The 18,284-nt window shown below is 39.8% G+C and overlaps 1 protein-coding gene across 3 annotated transcripts; it reads right to left on the bottom strand.

Moving 5' to 3' along the window:
* Positions 1–257: 257 nt before the first annotated feature.
* Positions 258–11,612, bottom strand: LOC146696939 (T-box transcription factor TBX5-like). Of its 3 annotated transcripts, XM_085474156.1 has the most exons (9): positions 11,459–11,612; positions 11,320–11,339; positions 11,102–11,196; positions 10,687–10,806; positions 8,995–9,142; positions 7,464–7,616; positions 5,202–5,293; positions 4,011–4,264; positions 258–2,335 (listed from the first exon to the last, which is right to left on the bottom strand). In XM_085474156.1, exons 1-9 carry the CDS (start codon positions 11,610–11,612, stop codon positions 1,749–1,751), a joined length of 1,623 nt encoding a protein of 540 aa, XP_085330282.1. In that variant the 3' UTR covers positions 258–1,748. The 3 variants fall into 3 exon arrangements, with proteins under 3 accessions (XP_085330282.1, XP_085330281.1, XP_085330283.1); XM_085474155.1 differs by lacking the exon at positions 11,320–11,339 and having other exon boundaries at positions 11,448–11,612; XM_085474157.1 differs by lacking the exon at positions 11,320–11,339 and having other exon boundaries at positions 11,472–11,612.
* Positions 11,613–18,284: the final 6,672 nt, after the last annotated feature.

Raw genomic sequence — 18,284 nt, 5'->3', positions numbered from 1 at the left:
AGTCACAAAGAAGAATGCTACAACCAAAGGACTTTCTCTCTAAAATTTATTCAATTTCTGTTTATAAATCCCTGTTTTTGTAATTTCATAGAACAGAAAAGTTTGTTTATCACAAATATTTATCACCACTTGAAGATGGAGGGCAAAACTGGAAACAAACCCTCAAAGAGAAACAATGATCTCCGAACAATACCATCTTATTTCACAAACAACAAATTATTCTTTACAAATCTAGAGTAATAAATACTATTGGCAGGAACAGGGCTGAAAAAAAACAAACTAAAAAGAACAATCAATTCTTATTTCAACGTCACGCACACACCTTCTCACACACACACAAATCGAATAGATATCAAGGAATGATGAGGATCTTCTCTCTGGATGAATAATTTGTAATGTTAGAGCACCATATCACAAGTTACTGCATGTTAAAACACCTGGGCAGAGATATAAAAAAACAGACTGTTAACACATAAACCAGAGGCCTGTATCTATTCTTCACAAAAAGAGCCACACTTCTTGTTTGTTTCTTTTGTTTGCTTGTTTTTCACATTTAGCTACAAGGATGAAAGTGTCCCAAGGACTGCAGGGAAATGTGCGTACCTAACCAAATCTAGCAAGCAATGAAGTAAGGCTGTATGTATCACAGGAACTAATTCAGATTTAAAATGAAAAGACAACAGGAGTTGGTGTATCAACATTTACAGCTCTGTGTTTCTTTGTGATTGCTGAGCAATCCCCACGTGTCAAGGATCACCACTGGACTCATGAATAATTCACAAACAAACAAAAATGGGCCCAACGCATGCACGCATAACACGCGCTGCACTCCTGATCTGACTGGTCAGCTAAGGATAAAAGAAAGCCACGCGCTCATTGGCGTGTTCCGAGTGAGCAGAGCAAGCTGATTGGTCAGGCTAGGGTGACTGAGAGGACAGCGGTGACAGCTGTGTGACGCTGAGTTGTGCATTTACCCAGAATGCAGTGGAAACAGTGTTTACAGGTCTTTGGGCCTGTAGCGCGGTCTAAACAAACTGTTTATCTCGATGGTGCAGTGCCTGCAGCTACCACTGCCTGTCTCGTTGGAAATGAACTCATAGCATTCTTGAGCTGAGCTGACATAGGCTTTACATATACACAGGCTCACGCGTGCACACACTCACTCGGACAACTCATGCCTTTTCTCCTTCACCGAGACTGAGCATAGAGTTGCGCTTTGAACACTAAAGAGGAAAAATATCTCCCTTAGGCTCTGCTGTGAGAACTCAGATTATTTTGGTCAGTAAATGTCACTGCCTGTCTGACAGTGAGTCACAATTTAAATCCTTCACAATACCAAAAAAAAAGTGGGAGTCACTGAGAGGAGAACAAGCCTAGTGCTCACAGCACAAACATTTGAATCACACCAGTCTTTGAGTTACGCAAAGACAACAAAACACAAACTTTGATTTTCACTTTGCAGTTAGAAGGAGCTTTTCTTTTGTGAACATCTGGAGCATCATTGTTGTCCAGGTCCTGTCCTCAACAAACTACTACTCCTTCCAGCAGAGGGGAGAAACATGACTAACAGATGAGACCGCTTCACACAGCACAAGATCACACTTTTCACAATTATATTACAAAATTAATATCATATTTAGTCCATATGTAGTGCAGCTTCTTTCAGAAGAGCGAAAAGAAGACTCTTTAAATTTGGGACTAGGAATCTCTGTCCACTCATCAGTCTTTAGATATATCCTCTGGTTTAGTTAGGAGGCTGCACTCCATTCTGGCACCCCACACCGGATGTGTGTGTGCGTCTCTAGTGTGTGGTAGAGAGGAGGAGACAGATTGGGCGTGTATCGGGGATATTCTCTGAGAGGAGAGCCGAGCTGCCTGCTGTGAATGTTTTGGGAGCTCTGAGATGGAGGTGCGGAGTTCTGTCTCTGGTAGGGATCGTTGGTGATGTGTTCTCCGAGTGGCGGAGAGGTCTGGTGGGCTATAGCGCTGAGTCGAGAGCCCTGAGGACTGGAGCTGTAGGGTGGATGAGGGGTGTAAGGCGGGTAGGGCTCCATTGGGGTCATGGCGGTCGGGATGGGGCAGGGGTATGACCAGGATGCACAGCTGAGTTCATCCATTCTGGACTCCGATCCAGCAAACATGCAGGCCTGACGCTGTCCCATGTCAGAGCTGTAAGGAGAGTCAGTGAGCCCCAGGGCTGGGTTGTTGGATAGACCGGGTGGAGGAGGGGGATAGGAGGAGGGGTGATAGTACGATTCCCCTTCACTTGGTGAACTACCAATGAAGGGTTTCTTGTATGAAAGCTGGTGGTTTTCCGAGGAGCAGTTTTCCTCCACTACAGAAAGACAGAGAAAAAAAATGCTGGTTTTCCATTTGAAGTTGAAGATAAATGAGAGCTGCGAGAGTTCCAGCTTTCAATTTATAACTTCCCATTTACTGCAGTTTAAGTAGCTGAGACACAAAAAAATGTACACATGAAGTTTCAAATTTCAAAGTAGGCCTGTCTATAACTCTTTTCAATACTTTCAAATTTTGGCAATGCTGTTTGTAGAAAAAAAACAACCCTTGAAATAAACATCAAAGCACCAGAACTGCACCCAGATCAATGGGGGATCTATGTAAAATGTTAAAGATAACAGAATGCCATCATTTGTGAATCGTTTAATCATTATATTTAATTACAAATAACACAATGCCAACATGTCAAATGCTGAAACTAAGAAATTTTATTTCATTCATTTTTTAATGCATGTTTTTGGATTTGATCCCATTTTAAGGCTGTAAGACTTGAAGTTTTTAGAAGTAAATATGAAGAGGGGTTCCCCGTTATGAATAAGACTTTAATTACAAAATAAGACTTCTGTTTCTTAATTAAGAAAAACTGCAAACAATTTAGCTAATTCATCATACACTGTACAAATAAAGGTAATAAAAGGTTCAGAGAAATCAGAGAAATCTCTGTAAATAAAAAACAAAGCCAAAGACCAATACTGAGCTTTGGTGCCCTAAAATAGAAAACATTCTGCTGTAGAAAGGACTCCGTGGGCTCAGGAAGCCATCACCAGTGAACACATTTCACCACTAATGTCGCAATTTTAAACTTTCCCATGAAAAAAAGAAGAACACTTACAGTTCATAGACATTTATACGCAGGCCCTCCATGATGTGACATGTGTAACATCTGTAAAGACTCCATTAATGCCGAACAATAAATACAAGTTATTGAGCAACATATGCTGCCATTCAGGGAAGTACTGGCTTATTTCAGCAGTACAATAGCAAACAATGTCAAATGTTGCCAAGTGCCAGTCAGCTGGTAAACTGGCCTGCGTCCAGACCAGACCTATCACCTACTCCAAGACTTTGGTGCATTATGGAATAGAAAATACAACAATGCAGGGCAGTATAACATAATAAACATGTCTTTTCTGAAACAAGTGGTTGCCATCACTTGCCAATGAGCACATGTTTTTTCAAAATCCCTCGAGGTTTTGCAGTTTCAACATTTTTCAATTAAATATATTATATAATAATAATAATAATAATAATAATAATAATAATAATAATACAACAACAACAACAACAACAACAACAACAATAATAATAATAATAATAATAATAATAATAATAATAATAATAATAATAATAATAATATAACAGTCCTTGTCAAGCAGAGTGTAGAATAATAGTTAAATATAAACTTCACTACATCACCCACTGGTAGATGAACGTCTTTGTTGTTGGTTAGTTAAATGTACTAATTTACTAACTAATTACTAATTAGTTAGTAATTATCTATCTATTTATCTATATAAATATGTATATATATACATAGATATATTCTCATGAATTCTTTTGAAAACAAGCTGGAAACTGGAAGGATGATGGTGCATCCTTGAATGCTCATTCAAAAAGACAAAACTTTATATTAAATAAAACTCTGTATTCCCTTTGTCTTTATCGTTATATGATTTACTTAAACCTGGTTTGAACACACGATTTCCTCTTACCTTTTCTCTTGGTGCAGTGGTACACCTGCTGCTGTTGGCCAGACTGCAGGTGTGGATGAGGCAGGGTGTAGTGCGTGGGTGGAGCACTCAGTAGCTCCTGAGGGCTGCTACCATTCAAGCCGTTCTCACAGCTATAAGGAGACCCAACAGCCTTGGGGGAGCCCCGCAAACCGCGACCCTCCCCACTGAAGGGACTCCCAGAAGAACAGGCTCTCTGACGGACAGTACTACGAGGGACCACTGGGTAATCCTTGCTGTAACAGAGAGGAAAACAAGATTACAGCATGGGGTAACAGTTTATCTCAGATGTTGTAACAAGCACAGGAAAGCAGCACAAGCCTTCTGTTCTAGAATGTGCAAATCTGTGCATGTATTATTATATTCTTATTATTAAATTCTGCTTGGTTGAATTCTTGAATTCTTGTTTTTTTCCCCCTTTTCCTTCAAGTCTATTTAGATATTCTCCATCCTTTCAGCTCTGATTTCTTTCTGTGCACACTGCCCTCTTGGTGAACTCAGTGATGTGCAGGAGACAGCGGGCCACATTGCCCTGACTCCCACTGAGACAGTAACACACACACACACACACACACACACAGTGCTGTTGTGAGATAATTCAACGTTCTAAAAATAAACATTCATCCCTGTCACTTCACATAGAATCTCCTCTCCTCTCCAATAAAGCAGTGGTTCTGCATTTAATGCTGCTCTCCCACCCTCTGTCTCCCCCCTTGTCTTTCCTCAACCTCCCTTCAGTGACAGCCAATCCCATTGGCTTCCAAAAACCTCTAAACTGCCTGCCACAACACCACTCAAATGGAGATTAGTTCAGCACGCAACCCGACACAATATAGGCCTGTCAGCTGATCAGTGGTGACAGCCTAAATAGACCAGCAGCAACATGATATCATGGACTTATCAATGCAGCAAAGGAAATGATGCTGGGTGTGCATTTGTGTTTGTGCTGCATGTTCAGGGCGGGTTTTCAGGCTAAGATCAACCTTCAGGTGACAATGGCTGACATCTCTTTATACCACTTGGCTCCACTCACAGACACACTTGTGTCTTAGACCATATGTACCCCATCATAACAACCTCCCCCTCCCAGCTGACGGAGGTCGAGAAAGAAGAATAGCAATTGTGTCTTATAAAAGCTCACAAGCACACACACATCAACGAAGCTGTACTCACCCTTGTAACTTTGCCATGCGATGCAGCTCATTGTCGTCGCTGCCTCTGAATCCCTTAGCAAAAGGATTATTCTCTATCTTCAGCTGTGTAATCTGAGGACAAAGCAGAGCAATATTTTACTTGCACAGGTCTGCAGGCCCAAAGGCATGCTCTGTTTTTTATTTTTTATTTTCCCATTGACTAAATCAATGGTTTACTATTATTCGGAGGACCTGCAAGTATTAAAAGGAGGACTGCTGGAGCTCTGCATGGCCAACATTCCTCAGCTGCTTACGTTTCTAACGGAGCGAACAGTGTTCTCGCCAGCTGACACAGAATAAACTGTTTACCCAAACAGTCGCCAGGTTTAAGGATTTCAGGCCAAAGCTTTTAGAGGTCCAAAGCTTCGAGCTTTGATGTTAAAGCTTCAAACTTCTCCCAGTGATGTCATGGAGGTAAATCTTTGCGGTTTTTGAGGGATTTCATTTGGTCAAAGTCCAAGACCATCACACAAGAGGCGAGCCGGTTGAAGATCTGACACGAGCTCAGGTCCAAACAAACTTTGAAGTGCTGAAAATACTGATAACCCACTCCAAACTGCTGGCTAAAGAGCTCTGATTTCTATTTAGCACCACATTAGTGTCTTACATATTACTTATTTATACTGCTTGTGTTAACTATAGCTACCATGTAACTATAAAGCTTTTTAGTAATAATATGTTTCACCAAAAGAATTGAAAAAATTAATACAATCTCTAATAACAATAATAATAATAATAATAATAATAATAAGGAAGAAGAAGAAGAAGAAGAAGAGCTGTAATAATTCTTCTGGACATTTTTATCACTGTAATATATCATATTATTATTATTATTGTAGCACTGTAAGTGTAAAAGTGTAAGTGTAAAAGTCATACAAATACAGTCTTACTCTTACTATATATATATATATATTTGAGAAATATATTTATTTATATATGAACTTATACATAGACTTTGTGATAAAATGTATTGTAAGCAAGAAGTATATTGTACTTATAATTACATACTTGTATTAAATATAATAATTTAACAATTATTACCATTTTATTATTATGAAGTACATGTATTACCTATAGTATTTTATGCAAACTTGACACTATAATGATAATAATTATAGCTAAAGTTGAAATACATTGCAGTATATCTATGTACAGAAAACAATGCAATGCAAATTGGTTATAAGCTCAAAATGCCTTCTGATGGATTAAATCAGTATTATTGGGGGGTTTTTAACCTCAACTTTAATTCTATAATAAATAAAATGAAGAATGCCACATTAAAGCTACAAAGATTTTTGCTTCTATTTTGTCTACCAAAACATTTTGCTTACAATTTATAATTTCTAAAAGAAAATCAAAAGACAAACTATAGAAATATAAATTGTGATAGAAAACTTTCTTAGTTGTAACTATTTAAGTTACAGTTATTTGTTATGAAAATTAGACGTGATGAAAATGAAGCCATCGCATGTGAACGTATTCAGCAACGAGGCTCAAAGCTACAGCAATCTGTGTTTCTAATAGATGCCGAGGAAACTAGCTCAGCTCAGATTAAAGGAAAGAAACAGGTCATTAGAGGCTGACACTGTATATGTGCTCGAGCACATATACAAACGCACACACACACACAGAAAGGGAGAAACTTAATGTTTACATGTTTACAAATACTAAGCTATGACGCATAAACAAAGAGCATGCTAATTGGCTTTTTGGATACAAAATAAAGACAGTAATACAAACAGTGTGTGTGTGTGTGTGTGTGTGTGTGTGTGTGTGTGTGTGTGTGTGTGTGTGTGTGTGTGTGTGTGTGTGTGTGTGTGTGCACGCGTGCCTGTGTGTGTGAGAGCCGTTGTATGTGTGAGAACGAAATTTGACTATAACTACTGACCAAAAGGCCAAACAATATGCATGCATCTGTCATTGATGTGACAGTAGAGCAGCTCTTACGTGCAAATATTAGACTATGAAATCCATTTCCATTATTGTTTGAATAACTGTAACATACTGTAGCTTAGCCAGTGAAATCACTCTACACTTTATATTCACATCAACAATTGTTAAACTGTATAAGCATCATTAAAGGGTCCTTATACCATTATAAGGACATCTAATGCATCTGTGTTACTTAGAGTACCCCTACTGTATTCATATACATTGTGAAACTTCCAGTACTTGCTACAGCATTTGCAGTTGGCTCCCTATGTTTAACAGTGCTTCGTAGTGTGCTCTGCATTAGGCTTACCTTGTGGTTCTGATAGGATGTCACAGCGATGAAGGCAGTCTCGGGGAAGATGTGAGTGCAGAAAGCTGTGTTTTTGGAACCAAAGCCATTGTTCTCATCTGCCTTGACAATATGGAGACGAGGCTGGTATTTGTGCATAGAGTTGAGTATTATCTACATGGGGGAGATATTATGTAGGTGAGACTGACAGGCCTGTCATGATTCCAAAAAATCACTAGCAGATGCTTGGATCTAGACTTTAGAATCCAGGTGGCGATTAATCCCATGTAAAGGTACTTTGATTTCCAGAATCCTTGGCTGACATAAATGTTTAAAACAGAGATTACCTGTGAGTAGGATCAAAGTGAATGTCAGCAGTAAAAACAATAAAGGATCTTTGTTTATACAGTTACAACCCGAGACTAATTTTCTCACAGTAATGTGAACCCTGCAAGTGTTTTGGGGGTTTTTTCATCTGCATTGGTTAGAAAAATCTCAAAAATTATTCATGAAGGTCATGTTGTCCTATAAAGTAAAGAAAAAAGGAAATAAATATACATAAAAGAAACTCCATTTTAAATCAACATATTCATCTTTGTTTATTAATCTTGTATGACATTTAAAGCCTTTTGAATAAATTGTACGCACCCGAGCAACCATCTGGTATAATGCAGAATTTAAAAAATGTGTTCAGCACTCACTGATCATCAACAAACTATTTCCGCATATGTCTAATTAGACTTTCTGATTCATTCCCGTTTGATATTGTTAAAGACTTTAAGCTTTAGTTTGGACATACTGCTAACTTTAAACTATTAAAAACTAAACTATTGCGCACGGTCTAAACTATTTCCCACGACACTGACAACTCCACAAGTGGATCTAGGCCGGATGGCGGCCCTCTCTCGCGTTTGGGCGAGACCACGTTTGTTTACGCAGGGGGCTCTCGGTTTAACTGCAAAGTTGCAGATTATCTCTAAATTAACAAGTATAAAAATATTACAGTTGTGTCCTTTCTTTCATCTTTTTCCATTTTTTCTGCGTGCGCATGCACTGGCACCAAGAGGCGCGCGCAGAACGATAGCCTATCATCTGCTCTCACGCGCCTGTAACCGTATGTGTCTCATCTCAAGTGTGCAGTGTGAGCTGTGCGGCTCTCGCGGTGATTTGTGTTGTGTTGTGATGTCGCGTGAGTTATACCCCGAGGAGTGAGCTTCACGGGCTCCTCGGGTTTTGCCTGCCTGCTGACCGAGACCGTGTTGGCTGACCGGACCTGTGCTGTACTTTGTATAGTCATTTTTCTTACACTGAAAACACCTCTCAGGTCTAATTATTTAAAATGCGTATAAAAGCTATTTAGTTTGGCCCGCAGGCCACCTTCATTAGGACAGCTGATGGTTTGTATGCTTATTATGAGTAAAAATAATGGAACTAAATTCAAAGGGCAAACTTTTTTTATTGTATCAAACAGAGCGTGTGTTCTTGTTCTGTCTGTGACAGACATAGAAACAAAGCAAACAAGCAAAAAATACTGTTAAGCAGACAGACTCACGTGTCCAAAGGGGTCCAGGTGGTTGTTGGTGAGTTTGAGTTTCTGGAAAGAGACAAGCTGGCGGCTCCAGTGCGCCCCTGTGGCGGGAGAGTCCGGATGGACGTAGAGCCTACCGGGCATCGCGGGCTCTGCCTTCCCAGTCATCGACCTTTATGACCAAAGAAACGCGGTGGATCGGAAAATGCTCTGACACTGACACACACACACACACACACACGATCACAGTGGTTTTCGTGGTGTAGCAGGCCAGCGCTGCCGCCGGCTGCAGAAGGCCTGGTTGGTTCTTTAATTAGACAAACTATGTTTTGCTGGAGCTTACGCAGACACCCACATCTGGACCTTAACTCGGTTAACCCAAATGAACCCTTTCCTCCTAAACTGCCCTAGCGCGTATCCCGTTTTTGTCTATTTCCAGGCAAAAGTCTGAAATCGTTAACATAACCTGTATTTTTTAATAATTAAGAAAAATAACAATAAAGGTCTACCATCTTTATTATTCATTATTTTCCTAATTTCCTTATAGTCACCGAGAAACAGACAGAGAAAACATCTGCACATTTTATAATGTGTTACACTTGTACAGGTGAGTTTTTCCCCCACATACTTTGGATACTTTGCACAGCATAAACGAGTCGATATGTATTTTCCCAAACAACTATTGCGCATGTGCGTGGAAACTAGCAATAGTGCCATGGACATTCAGCTCCTAAAGTATTAAGAATTGATTCCGCGGTGTCAGAAGTGATTTAGGCTTCTGTTTAGCCTGGGAGTCTGTGATGTGTGAACTTTTCATCATTTGTGGAAAGTATTGTCCATTCTCCTACACCGGAAGGCAAAAATATTACTACAAACTCCCAGGACAAGGTGAAACAAAGCCCTACGGACCAGCACCGACTTACAGGCTACCGTGTAAACACCGAGCTCTTCCAGTAACTTTACTCTCTGAGCTGGGAATTTGTGTCAGGTAAGGCACAGACCCCTTGTGTCTTTGTAATAACCAAATGATGCTTTGAAGGGGCAGATATCTCGCTGCAGAGTCAGTTGTTCGTCGGATTTCCCTTCAGCAGCACACACACACACACACACACACACACACACACACACACACACACACACACACACACACACACACACACACACACACACACACAAACAGCTGAATTGGATATTTTAAACCGGTCTGCGCCGTCTGTCCGCCCCGTGAACCCGTCATATTCTGATTTAACCGGCGGGCAGAAACACGGGGGAAACACGGGGAACTAGGCCATCCCAGTCTGCAAGAAGGACCCGACCTTTACAGAGTGCACAAGCGTGGGTGGAGTGGAGGGTATAAACCCACAATAACAAGGTTTACCCAGAGTTAAGTTCAGAGGTTTCTTGATATAAGGTTCATAAGCAAAGAGGGGGAAGGAGATGGCGGAATCTGAGATCTGGAAATGGAAATTTTGATTTATTTATTTATTTTCGGAAAGCTATTATTATATTTATTCATTTATTTTAAATAGCTGCATATTTGTTATCATCCTCTTTCTGTTTTACCATACACTTAAAACATTTATATATTCAGATATGTTTTTGGTGGGGAAGCTGACCTATACCCCGAACACACTGCCATACTACTTTCACTACCCGAACATGACTTTGAATGTCCTGTAAGTGTGTATACCGTGTTTTAGACATGTTCCTACGAACCATTTGTTGTCTGCGAATTTGTAGCGATGGTCATCTCCGGGAATGATGTCCATCAGGAGAATGTACTTGGTTTTCGGGTTGAGTCCTGTGACCTTCACTTTATAACTGGGGAACATCCTCCTTCAGGGAGCACATCCAGAAAAAACAAATAAAAACAGCGACATATATGATTAAATATTGATTTATTTTTTTAAATGAATAAAATAAAAAATAAAATGATTCCTTTAGGGATTTGGTTTCCTTTAGAAAATTTCCCTGCTGAGGCCCGGTGGCACCCGCGTACTGTATTTTGTCCCTTTAGGTTTATGTTTTGATCAAAAGTGTGACATTAAAAATAATTTGCATTGTTTTCAAGCGGTACAACACGAACCACCAATAAAAATTACTTTGTGTTAAAGTCATTCGACAGTTTTACCTTCCAGCCTTGGTGATGATCATTTCCGTTCCTACTTCATCAAACTTGGTCCAAAGTTCCCTATCATGAAGGAAAACTTTGATTCCCTCCATCCCCTGTACAAAAATATAATGAGTGCACGAGTTAAAGTTTAAACTCTAGTTATATTTAAATAGTTATTTAGTAATTAATAGGCATTATAAGCCAAATCCGTGGCAAATTAAACCAACAGCAATGACAAAGTTTTGTTTACTTTTTTCTTTTATTTCTATGAAAAAAATATGACTGGACGAGCAGCTATTATTTGTTTGGTAAAAAAAAAACAACAACACTGAATTAATTTTTTTAAGTAAATTTAAATTAAAACCCAGAGTAAGCTACAGGTTGGTACCTGCTGACTGGACGCGCTCTGCGGTGAAGCTGGTGAGTTCAGGGTGAAGCTGGGATTTTCCTGTTTGGTCTCTTTTGGGGAATCCATACAGTCCGAGTCAGGGGGCTCTGCAAGGCCGTACTGGTCCCCTCCGTTTGCCATGTCCCACTGATGCACACACACACACACACACACACACACACACACACACACACACACACACACACACACACACACACACTTGCCCATTTTACTGGTTTATTTGATCAAATTCTATGCGCTGTTTGACACTCTGGATGCCAATTGGGTAACCTCAAAGTCAGCACCTATACGAATAATATTTCTAAATAATAATAAATTATATATGGGGGCAAAACGGTCTTTTGTTAGAGGGAGCGCAAAGAGGCCACAATTTGAGTTTGTGGTGAAAACCCCCCACAAAGAACTCCTGGCTTTGTTGCCCTAAAAAGACCAATCACTCATAATAGATTACAATAGCTCACATAGAGTTACAATAGACTAACTCATCCAATCATCTAATTACAGATTTACACTTGAAATGAGATTAAATGTGCAGCTTGATCTTAGCATTGTTTTCGAAGAAGGCTCAGATTCACTACCAGTTTTATGAGATCTAAACATCACAGCTACCAAACTGGACTGCACTTACAGATGCCTTAATAATAGCACTAAGTTCATGGTTTACAGTACATGATATCTGAAGCTTTACATTCCAGTGTTAACAGTGCACAGAACTGTACAGCTACCACAATCACAGCCTGCAGTTTTGAAAGTGCACATCAAATATAACCACAGTGTATGTCTGGCATGTTTATTTTGTGTGCTCTCTCTGAGGGCCTTTACCTCAAATGCACTGCCCTGCTCCCCCTGCAGAAAACACTCTCATCCTCTTCCTGCGCTCTCTGCAGGCTGTAGAGCGAGTATACGTATATATTTTTTTAATTAAAAAAATATATATAAATTTTTAAATATTTCCAAGGTGGTTCTTAAAAAATCCACGTCTCCTCTGCAGCTTTGTCATATTGTAGTTTTTTGTTTTGGTCTATTTTTTTTCTTCTTCGTTTCGCTGTCCGTCTCCCTGCGCGCACACGGAGAGGCGCGTCCGCCTCGCTGCTTCCCGTCCACAGCTGTGGTGAAGTCTGAGATCTGCTCACAGCGCCTGTAATTCCTTCCTCATTTGTCTCGCTCACTCCCCATTGTCCTCGCGGACCCAGCGGTAGCCTTGATCTGAACCCAGCTCATCAGATCCTTCACAACAAATGGAGTCAAGTCCGCCTCACGTACTCTGCCCTCCCCCTTTTGCCATCCCCGCGTTCTCATAGGTCTGCATGGTGCATCGGTATCTGCAGCCCAAATCATGGCTGTGACACTGGCCAATCACGCGCGCAGAAACACACACACAGAGACCCAGACGCACGCACGCACCCCTCGATGGGGAATTATTTATTTATATACATTTACATGAAAATATATATTTATACATATTTTTTCTCACAGCGTCTATTTTCCCCACCGCATCAATCATGTATTTTACAGACTTCTCACTTGGTGTTATGTCACACAGACTTCAAGTTGACAAAATGATCGCTGATTCATTTCCTACCTGAAAAAAAAATCTGTATTATTCATGAAAATGTCCTGCTTGATCAGAAAAAATTGTTACTTCCTGTTTCAGGACAGAGGGGAGATATTTTACGCTCGAATTAAATAAACATTAGACTCGTGATGGGTGAGTGGAAGGAGACTAGAGTAAAGCTAGAGTAAAATGAAAATAAGAGAGACGTGGTCTGATTTTTAGACAAATTTTCATTCGTGTGTGAGCATTCCCCTCACGCAAAAAGAAGACATATTAGCTGATAACTGCTGGCAGATTTATTTATGTACTAATAAGTTATTGATTCGTGTCTCTGCCGTATTGGTGATTAAAGCACAATTATATATATATCTATATATATCTACATATATGTTAGGTTACTACATACCAAGAAAATGTGACGTGGATTTGGGTTGTTTCAAGATAAACCCCCAAATATAATCTCACACGAGGCTAGATACAGAGATCTTTTTTATAGGAGATTATTCGGGCACGGAGGGGCCTATAGTAGCAACAGCATCGAGTTGACGCGAGCGCGCATCACTTTGACTGGATTACTGTAGATCTTGATAACCTGAGGCATCCAGAGTTGAAAGTTGAAGAGGTCACCGGGAGGTCAGCATTACACATTTCCACCATTCAGCTTAACTGCAGTCTCTCCATTCATCTTTTTTGTATTAATTTAAGGATCAACCAGATTTTCAGATTAATAATTTAAGCAAAATATCCGAGATATTCACGACATAACCATCTTAGACATGATAGGTGGACAAGGTCTAAAATAGCTTACCAGAAAATACTAGAGCTTACATGTACTGACATACTGGCTTAGGACATAACACAGCAGTTATTCGATACGCTAAGATTACTACATCAAATTAATGTAAAAATGTTATCTCCTGCAGGCAATTCTTGCGCATAAATAGCGCTCTTTTACGCACGAGAAAGTCTCAGGTTTAATCGACCTGCACGTGACTATGTTTTGGTTCAAATACGCAGTCATAATTGCAGCTCTTACCGTTTTAAATTATCCAAATCCCAGGTGTAGACCTCTGCAGTTTGGTCCACAGCCTCTCCTGCATAACGCGACAAGCGGGTACTGCAGCGAGCGCGCTGCCACTGGGAGGGACAGGGTCCGTACCCTCTGTGTGTAATTGTGTGTGTGCTAGTGTGCGTTCATGTGTGTAAATGCAGATCCATCAAGTTTCCGAGCTGCTCGGACACCACGCCAATAAGCCTAACAGTATATACGCTCAGACGCAAGCTACATCTGTGCGTTTTAAGCTGGCGCTGACGATTAGGTTACACGCAGCGTGGATTTTGATCTGATAAGTTATTCACTGTTTTCCCACTGATTGCCACGCTGATGTGAAGTTTAGAATGAAAAGCTTCCATAGGCCACATGTTATATATTTTTAGTACCAGCATAGTTTCTAAAGTCGTCTCTAAACAATCATTTTTGGGAGGTGGAAAATGAAAATTCAAGAGAAACTGCAGTAGATTATTTTGTTGATGTAGCCGAGCCTATACAGTCTGGGCAGATTAGCGTTTCCCTGCCAGAAAGATTGGCCTGAATAATGTTCGTCACATTTATTATGTTTGTTTACAGAAGGTTTTTTTTATAGTCCACTGCTCAAAGATTTTGCTTTTCAGTGATAAGTCAAAACGTCAACTTAAATATTGTTACACAACAAAGACTCTTTTGCATTTCTTTAAAACTGTATTTGTGTGATGACACCGCTGAAACAACAGTTCTGCAGAAAGAAATAGGCTGGACAATTCCCACAATAAACTTTTTCGCAATTAACTTTGGTTTAATTACTCACCTCATTTGCTTTTTAATCTATCTGAAACAGCAAACCCACATACAAACATACAAGATTTAAATATATATATATATATTTCAGAGGGCTTCCTACATAAAAGAAACATGTTATTAATGTATTTTGGTTTTCAGGCTATTGGAAGGTTGTTGCAATCCGTTTATTTATTTAGAAAATTACAAGTATTTTCTCTATTCCTCGAAACACAAGTTTTTTTTAAGTTTAAATATAGTTTCCCAGAAATATTTGCTAAAAGTCAATTAATTATTAATATGGGCCTGCAAGCTAAATCGAAACCTGCCGAATTGCCGCTTAAAATACACGCAGTTTGGCGCTTCTTTATAAGCGTTAAAACATGAAAATTTTATTTTAACCATTTTTCTATAGACGGCCTATAAATATTTGTGATAATAAAATACAAACCTTGGAGAAATATTTCGGATTAATAACCAAATAGTGACAAAACTACTAATTCTTTAAAAGAATCTTACTTAACAAAGAGCGTTAATTTATCATTTAAATTATGAGTTTGAAACTTGTCTTTAAGAACAAATGGTTTTTTTGTCTAACTATCCGATTGCTCTCAAAATGTAGGCACATTTCTTTGAAAATGAAACATTTACTATTGGAAACCACATTTTTACAGGGCACACACCTCAGTATTCAGTCAAGTTCATGTTTGACTGAATACTTTTGTGTACTTGCTATTTAAAACAGTCCCACGTCTAATATTTTAATCTTTAGTTTTAAGTGCTTAATCTCATTATTAAATCGGCTTCTTGGGGTATAACTCTTCATTTGGTATGATCCTGTAGCTGCTTGGTCCAGAAGAAGAAAAGCTAGAGGCAACAGTTTGAATAAATGAGGTGGTGGTGGTTGCTGGAAGGCTCATTATTGTCCCATCCTGGCTTCAGCTGACTGGATCCTCTGTTCTCTGTCTGGAGGAAGTGGTGAAGGGGTCCCAGACCTCCTGCACTCAGCAGGTCTGTCTCACACACCTCCAGCTCGGCTAGAACGAGTGTGTGTATGTGTGTGTGGCATTGGGGGGCAAGGTCAACCCATTTCTCTGCAAACAATCACATCACACAGGGCAGAATACATTCCAAACCCCCCCTGCCTCCAGTTTGTAAGGTGGTCTGATGTGGGAACAGCGGAGGGTGGAGGTTTGGCAGTGGTCCAGAGGGGGCCTCTGAGTCCAGATGAAGGAAAACCTGTTCCACATTAATATGACTTCATATTACACATGTTGGAAAGCCTCTGCTTTCTGCTGGGCACTAATTTAATGCTTTGCTCATCTGTAATATCAGAGAATTAACGGACTAATAACAGAGCAATATGACATCACACTAAACCAAAATGGTTTACCTAAACCATTATCTAAAGGACTCCACACACACACACACACACACACACACACACACTTACACATTAACTAGTTTAATCTGAATTATTAGCTATTATTAATCTGAACTACAGGAACCCGAGAAAGTCTTGCAATTAGAAGTGTTGTCACAGACACACTCTTCCAGAGCTTTACAACACTGTTACCCATGAATGAATGAACACTCTCAGTTTATTGACCTGTGGGCAAAACTCTATGCGGGTAACTCACCATCAAAGGTCTTGATGCTCAGCTTCTCTGAGATTTTAAGGGTATGAAATAGAGCTTGACACATAAACTTCAAGTCCCACTTGGATATTCATGCCACAGTGTCTACATTTTTGCACTGGATTGTATTCAGGGCCTATAAGCTTTACAAAACACAAAGTAACCCTTAAACCTCTGGAGAATCAAATTTATATGCAAAAGATTTTTTCGCTAGAACAAAACTTGACCGAGTCTGTCTAGTTTTAATGTGTTTATTTTTATATAATACAGCCAGTCTGTGATTACTGATAATACACTTCTTTTCTAAACAAGTCTTTGTTATTATTTGCCCTCCTTGGTTTTATTATTGTGCTTATATCTTGGAGGGGATTAGTGTGAAAATCAATGAGAAAATGCTGCAACTGTTCAGATTTAAAATACTATTTCAGTGCTTTAATGCTGAAAGGCTTTACAGCTTCTTGTCAGACTTTTTAGGGAGTTTACAGCAAGTCAATGTAATCTCACTGAACTACAAGCATGCTGCTCATTGAGTGTTTTGACAGCCTCATAGTATGTTGAATGAAGTGCGGTGTATCACAGCTCCCTCTAGTGGTAATCTTCTGCAAACGGGGAACTAATAACTGGTAGCATAAGAGATGATTATCATAAGATGTCATAAGAAACAAATAAATCCTCAAATCGGTGTACAAGCAACAACAAGCTTTAATCTTAAAATCATTTCTGCTGAGAGAAATAATTTTATTTTGTAACATTTAAAATAACCAGAGTGTAACCAATGTGAGCAGGAGGCAGAGAGAAAGAGAGAGTGCAGTGTGCTGCAGAGTCATTCATGTGGGAACATTAACATTTAGGGGAGCAGTGTGTCTGCCTGCCCTCATAGCTGCCCGTCACTCACAGGCATCAGACCGAAGTGCTTTGTGACCTTTAAGTTATGTTTGTGCAGACAGGAAAAAGAAGTTCAACCTCGAAGGCTTCTACCGTGACGCTGTATTTCCAGACGTTTATCTCTTTGTTTCTCAAACTATGAACAAACTCAGAGAGGCAAGAAACTCCTCAGATTACTTCTGAGCTTTCTATGTTGCTTTCAAGATTCAGATCCATGCCAAGCCCCACAGTTAAGGAAGTTTTTAAACCTGGAGGTCATGCACAGGTACACGTTCCCCAGAATGTCACCCCCTATCCACTTCATTTCTTTTTTTTCTTTCCTAAACCTCGTAAAAAATTAGTCACTGGCTTCATCTCCACTTTTCCTGTGTTTCTGCTTGGATTTCTCTCATTACCTCCAGGAGCTTTGTCTTTAACAGACTGAAAACTCATTTCAACACAGCTGACATTTCACGAGCACTGAGGGCCTTTTTACCTATACTGACACAATTTAAGCTGTTCAGTTGGAGACATTTCACCCTCACCAGTCGCACAGCTGCCCTAGGAGGCACAGAGGGAAGTGGACAGAGGTCAGGACAGAGTTTTAGGGCAATTTATCTAATGGACTTTGCACTGGATGTGTGAAACACTTCACTTAACTCAGCCTCTGGCCACTCAATTGGCGTGTGCATGCACGCTCGTGTTTGTGTCTATATGTCATGCATGTGTTTTAAGGTGACAGTGTTAAAGGGCAAGTGTGCTGGCACTGACCCTTTGAATGTTTGGAAGTTGGGGATTTTCGCCCTTTACAGAGAAAACACATAAAGTTTTTAAGACTCACCAGCATCACTTCGATCAAAAGATAACCTTAATGTTACAATGTGTTTAGGTTTAAACTCTGTATGGGCATACAAGGCATTACA

This window comes from Copadichromis virginalis, linkage group LG12 (genome assembly GCF_057382275.1).
Source record: "Copadichromis virginalis isolate Kocher_CV1m ecotype Utaka linkage group LG12, C_Virginalis_male_GT1.1, whole genome shotgun sequence".
Taxonomy (NCBI): domain Eukaryota; kingdom Metazoa; phylum Chordata; class Actinopteri; order Cichliformes; family Cichlidae; genus Copadichromis; species Copadichromis virginalis.
The sequence above is the reverse complement of the archived record's forward strand: the minus strand, read 5'-3'. Positions and strand labels throughout refer to the sequence as shown.

Bases quoted from the DNA above. Each gene is read 5' to 3' on its own strand.
- LOC146696939 (XM_085474156.1), bottom strand. From the start codon at position 11,612: ATGGCAAACGGAGGGGACCAGTACGGCCTTGCAGAGCCCCCTGACTCG. The intron at 10,807-11,101 runs GTAAAACTGTCG...TGCTCCCTGAAG, and splicing joins ATCATCACCAAGGCTGGAAG to GAGGATGTTCCCCAGTTATA. The intron at 5,294-7,463 runs GTAAGCCTAATG...CTTTGTCCTCAG, and splicing joins CATCCTATCAGAACCACAAG to ATTACACAGCTGAAGATAGA.